Raw genomic sequence first — 6,141 nt, 5'->3', positions numbered from 1 at the left:
TGTGTGTATATTTGAGTCTGTGTGTATATATTCTCGTCTGTGTGTATATTTGAGTCTGTGTATATATTCTAGTCTGTGTGTATATATTCTAGTCTGTGTGTATATTTGAGTCTGTGTATATATTCTAGTCTGTGTGTATATATTCTCGTCTATGTATATTCTAGTCTGTGTGTATATTTGAGTCTGTGTGTATATATTCTAGTCTGTGTGTATATATTCTCGTCTATGTATATATTCTAGTCTGTGTGTATATTTGAGTCTGTGTATATATTCTAGTCTGTGTGTATATATTCTCGTATGTATATATTCTAGTCTGTGTGTATATTTGAGTCTGTGTATATATTCTAGTCTGTGTGTATATATTCTAGTCTGTGTGTATATTTGAGTCTGTGTATATATTCTAGTCTGTGTGTATATATTCTCGTCTGTGTGTATATTTGAGTCTGTGTGTATATATTCTCGTCTGTGTGTATATTTGAGTCTGTGTGTATATATTCTAGTCTGTGTGTATATTTGAGTCTGTGTGTATATTTGAGTCTGTGTGTATATTCTCGTCTGTGTGTATATTTGAGTCTGTGTATATATTCTCGTCTGTGTGTATATATTCTAGTCTGTGTGTATATATTCTCGTCTGTGTGTATATTTGAGTCTGTGTGTATATTTGAGTCTGTGTGTATATATTCTCGTCTGTGTGTATATTTGAGTCTGTGTATATATTCTCGTCTGTGTGTATATATTCTAGTCTGTGTGTATATATTCTCGTCTGTGTGTATATATTCTAGTCTGTGTGTATATATTCTCGTCTATGTATATATTCTCGTCTGTGTGTATATTTGAGTCTGTGTATATATTCTCGTCTGTGTGTATATTCTCGTCTGTGTGTATATTTGAGTCTGTGTATATATTCTCGTCTGTGTGTATATATTCTAGTCTGTGTGTATATATTCTCGTCTGTGTATATTCTCGTCTGTGTGTATATTTGAGTCTGTGTATAATTTTGACTCTGTGTGGATCAGAGAAGATTCAAAATAAATTCAAACCTGTTCACCCTGTTCTTTTTTTTTTCACTGACATCACATTGATGTTAAATCATTAAACAAAAGAGCAGGCCAAAGACATGATTAAAAGAACAAAATGACCAGAAAAAGTGTGTGTAATCCTTTGACCACACTGTCTGTCTGTGACTGTACCAGCTCCACTGTCCACTGAGAACAACAACACCTTCAGTCCAAATGGCTCCATAACATTTGTGTTCATTTATTTGTTCATTAAAAATTAAACAAACAGATTTTTAATGTCTCATTAATTCCACTTAATGCAGAACTGCTGTAGTAAAACTGAAACACTCGGAGTAGCAAAGTCCTCAATGATGACACGCGTTCATTGTTGTTGTAAATGGACAGTAGGTGTGAATGTGTCTGTCTGTCTGTGTCCTCTCGTCCTGTGAATGCTGGGATCAGATCCATCCACACAGGAGACGCGTGATATCGTGATGGTGTGAGAGGTGTCCCACTGGCACCACCTGTCCCCTACCCTGAGGAACAGCCCCGCGGCATGCAGGGGACCTGAGGTCATGGTCAGCACCACACAGCGCAGAGCCCCCCCATGGGAAATGACAGAACAGGACCAGGCAGCGAGAGGTGACCACAGGGACCACAGGCCAAAAAATTGACAAAATGCACTCTGACGTCATCAATAAAATCTGCGCTAATGAAAGCCCAGATGACGCTGTGTCAACCAAGCTACAGGCTAATGTTAGCATGTGAACCAATCTGGTTTATTCCCTGTCCAGGAATTCCGAGGATCTGGAGGGACGTCTCAGATGGAATAAGACCCATTTGGTGGTTTGCCTGAGGGTCCTGAAGGTCTCCACCCCATCGAGGTTACAGCCCGGTGTTTGAAGGACTTACATCAGATGACAAACCTGGACTGAACCGGGCACATTGCACCCTGTGTGCTAGGCCCAAAAATGTGGAACCTTCTCATCCTCTGGTTTTTTCAGTTCAGAAGCAGATCCTCCACCAAGCTCAAGATGCCTCCCAACCGCATAGGCAGGAGGATTTCTGTTTTCCCTGAAATCACCCCAACGGTGACTAAGAAATGGGGTACTGGTGCTAAAGTGAAGGGGAAACTCCCCTCCCACTTGAACATTACGTTTCGTCTTCTCCCCTTGGAAATGCTAACCATCACCTGACGGACACGTTGAAAGATCCAGATTGTATGGAGAAGTCCCTAAAATTACCGATTACTTTTATCTAAATGTAGATAATGACATGAATTAATATATAACACCCTGAAGCGGGCGCTGTGACCGAGCTGAACTTGTCATTTTGCCGTCATCGTTGTTGGAGGCGGGTTGACAGCTGATGGAAGAGTTTGTAGTTTTGGCAGCAGGGTTGTGCGCATCACTTTGGATTGGGGGCGGGGTGATAGTGTGTTTGTGATTTTCATCATCGTTCAATCATTCATTCATCTGGGTCCTGGAGGCAGAAGGTCAAGCAGCTCATCCCACACTTCCCTGTCCTCAGCCAAGTCCTCCAACATTTCCGAGGCACTCCAAAGTCACCAATAATCCAAACCAAATATAAGCCCTCCAGTGTGCCCTGGGTCTCCTCCCAGTTGTATGTGCCTGGAAGACCCCCCCTAGACCTCATTAACTGGCTTTATTAACATTTACGGACATATACGTACTGCAGAACAATGCTCTAGCTCTTAGCTCAGCAGTTCTTCTACACTTCTGTCAAGCCGTTTCGTGCACACAACGCTGCTCAGTGTAACAACGACACCTGGTGGCTTGTGTGAGAACTGTCACAAATACATCACATGACAGTCGTCTGCTGAAACCACGGCCAAAAGCAGAGGAAGCTTCTCCTTTTAGAGGAATACGAGCGACGTAGGGCTGCTCTTGAGTGTTCCATCACGTGGTGGTACCTGATAGCTGCCATTTTTGAGGTAAGACACTTAAGTTTTGTTGACTAAAATAAGATTAGCCTCCTCTGTATCAGGCTAAAAACTTTAGTCAGGTAACACGAAACTTTAGCAGACTAAGCACTTTGTGCAAAGACTAACATCAAAGGATTACTCGATTAAGTGAGTTTAGTTGACTAAACAAGATTAGACTGCTTTATGAAACCAGGCCCAGAGTTGTTTCAATGACAGTAATCATTGATTTAGAGTTCATACAAAAGAGCTGTCATTTGATTGGTGGATTGTTTTTCACCTGACATTCTTTTTTTTTTTTTTTTACTATTTCATATTTAAAAAGAGGCAAAAAAAAAAAAAAAATGTCAAAGCTCTCGATTTACCGATCGATCTTCGTTCCGATCCTCACCTATGGTCATGAGATTTGGCTCATGACCGAAAGAACGAGATCGCGAGTACAAGCGGCCGAGATGAGTTTCCTCCGCAGGGTGGCTGGGTGCTCCCTTAGAGATAGGGTGAGGAGCTCGGTCACTCGGGAGGAGCTCGGAGTCAAGCCGCTGCTCCTCCACGTCGAAAGGAGCCAGCTGAGGTGGCTCAGGCATCTTTTTCGGATGCCCCCTGGACGCCTCACTGGAGAGGTGTTCCGGGCACGTCCCATTGGGAGGAGGCCCCGGGGAAGACCCAGGACACGCTGGAGGGACTACATCTCGGCTGGCTTGGGAACGCCTTGGGGTTCCCCCGGAGGAGCTGGAGGAGGTGTGTGTGGATCGGGAGGTCTGGGCGGCTTTGCTTGAGCTGCTGCCCCCGCGACCCGACTCCGGATAAAGCGGAAGAAAATGGATGGATGGATGGATGGATATATTTAAAAAGAATCATGAATCATGGGGGGGAGATTTATGTGTAGCAATGCCCCTAAAAAAAAAAAAAAACAGGAAGAGGAGCTACATTTCAGGGGGCACCACATTGAGGCCGCAACTTCCTGCACACCAACAGTTACTGCACAATTATGTATGCACATTTTCAGCATATTGTTGCACATTTTCAGTGCATAATTGCACATTTTCAGCATTTCCAGGGCATTATTGCACATTTCTGCACATTTTAGTGCATTGTTGCACATGTATGGCTCATTATTGCACATTTTCAGCTCATAATTGTATCTTTTTATTGTATTACTGCACATTTTCAGCATTTCCAGTGCATTACTGCATATTTTCAGTGCATTATTACACATGTATGGCTCATTATTGCACATTTTCAGCTCATAATTGTATATTTTCATTGCATTACTGCACATTTTCATCTTGTTGCACATTCTCAGCATTTCCATTGCATTACTGCATATTTTCAGTGCATTATTACACATGTATGGCTCATTATTGCACATTTTCAGCTCATAATTATATATTTTCATTGCATTACTGCACATTTTCATCTTGTTGCACATTCTCAGCATTTCCAGTGCATTACTGCATATTTTCAGTGCATTATTGCACATGTATGGCTCATTATTGCATATTTTCAGCTCATTGCTGCACATTTTAAGTGGAATATTGCACGTGTGGCTCATTTTTGCACATTTCCTGTCGTGCTTGTGCTCCATTCTGTCACTGTCTACACATTTCTGCTTTTTAAAAATTATCTTTATGTTTTGACAGCACTGATTCTGTTCTGGAGGATTTGGGGCTCTCTTCACTTATGCTTCCTTCTCATCAGATTGTTTTATCAGGACAGGTGACATTTGTCTCCTGTCAATCACAGACAGACATCTGAATCAGGTCCAAATCAAATTCACTGTAAAATGACACACACCCGTCCCAAATGTGATATAAAGAATCTGACACACACACACACACACACACACACACACACATTAGTATCACGCTAATGAAAACCAGACTTCAGTCACAGGACTTGGGTCTGTTCAGGTTTTTCAGTTGCCATGGCACAGAGGTAGCGTTATATAACCTTCCGAAGGTTCTGTGTGGAACCAGAACCCTACCTGGTTCCTTTATCTCCCATCCTGAGCGGGCTGGTTGGTGGCAACAAGCAGCAAGACCGACGATGAAGGAGGCTGAAGGGATGCGGTTACCGTGGAGACGGAGCTCTCTCTCTCAGGCTGTCGTCATGCTGTCAGACACAAAGTGTCTCCTCAGCGAGAGGAAACACACACTCCCATCATGCTCTGCTGTCCTCCTCCCTCACTCTGACCCCTCCCTCTCTAATCAGCACTTAAAGGGGACATCTTTGATGTTGTAATTGGTTCTGGTCTTGATGGTTTTCCTTTATTCTACATCAGCTGCTGAGAAATTCTGGTTCTGAACTCACAGAACTCTGAAGGTCTGACAGGGTCTGGTCCATAAGTATTTGGACAGGCACTGTTTGTAATCTTGTCTCTGTTCTCCACCGCAGTGGGCTTAAAATGTTCAGAATTGAATATATTGCCAAGTAAATTCTCACATACAACAAGGAATTTGATCTGGTGTCATTGGTGCATAAACACCAACAAAAGAAAAGGAGAAAATACTTCTGTAACAAGTAACGGAGTCAAATAGACAAATGGGCAAAACTATGTTTACTGTCAAATAAATATAGTGGAACGGGGCTGTGCAGGCCTGCAGATGTACAGTGGGGGGGAGGGGGGCAGGGTCAGTGGGGGTGTCTGGCGTTATTTATAAGTCAAGCTACGGACGGAAAGAAGCTGCTTTTGTGTCTTGATGCTCAGCTTTAATTCCAACTGTTTAATTAAAGTATATATGAGAATTATCTTTAAACCAAATCATCATATTTACAGTTTTCTTTGGAGCAGTCAGGATATAAGGCTGTTGGTCCCAGCAGTTTTAACAAAAAGCTGCTGAACACAAGAATGTGTCAACAATTACAATCTAATAATAAGTATATAATATTGAGTGCCGACCCCAAGCCCACAAAAATGAGCAAGGTTACATCAGGAAGGGCATCCAGGGATTAAAGTGGTGAAAAACTAAAAAAGCTGACCCCCCCCCCAACAAAAAGTCTGAATTCTAGAATGCATTCTGGGACTATTCCAGACAATAAACTGCAGTGAGTGCAGCATCCATTTAGTGAAAAAAAAAAACCCAACTTTCCTTATTCAAATTCATTCCAGTAGTATTCTGCTCTTACTAGGATGCAGCAGTTTTCTAGTTTGGCAGATAGTTCTGGAGGAAATCACTGAAGAAATTAAACTGAAAATATGGT

The 6,141-nt window shown here is 42.2% G+C and overlaps 1 protein-coding gene across 1 annotated transcript in view; it reads right to left on the bottom strand.

Moving 5' to 3' along the window:
* Nucleotides 1-5,202, bottom strand: part of arrb1 (arrestin, beta 1) — a 261,216-nt gene extending 256,014 nt beyond the window's left edge. Inside the window, 1 exon segment of the mRNA XM_034168704.1 lies at nt 4,925-5,202. Within this exon segment, the coding sequence (XP_034024595.1) occupies nt 4,925-4,944 (20 nt within the window). The 5' untranslated portion in view covers nt 4,945-5,202.
* Between the last annotated feature and the right edge of the window lie 939 nt (nt 5,203-6,141).

This window comes from Thalassophryne amazonica, chromosome 4 (genome assembly GCF_902500255.1).
Source record: "Thalassophryne amazonica chromosome 4, fThaAma1.1, whole genome shotgun sequence".
NCBI classification, from domain to species: Eukaryota; Metazoa; Chordata; class Actinopteri; order Batrachoidiformes; family Batrachoididae; genus Thalassophryne; species Thalassophryne amazonica.
This window is presented reverse-complemented; position numbering and strand designations above follow the sequence as displayed.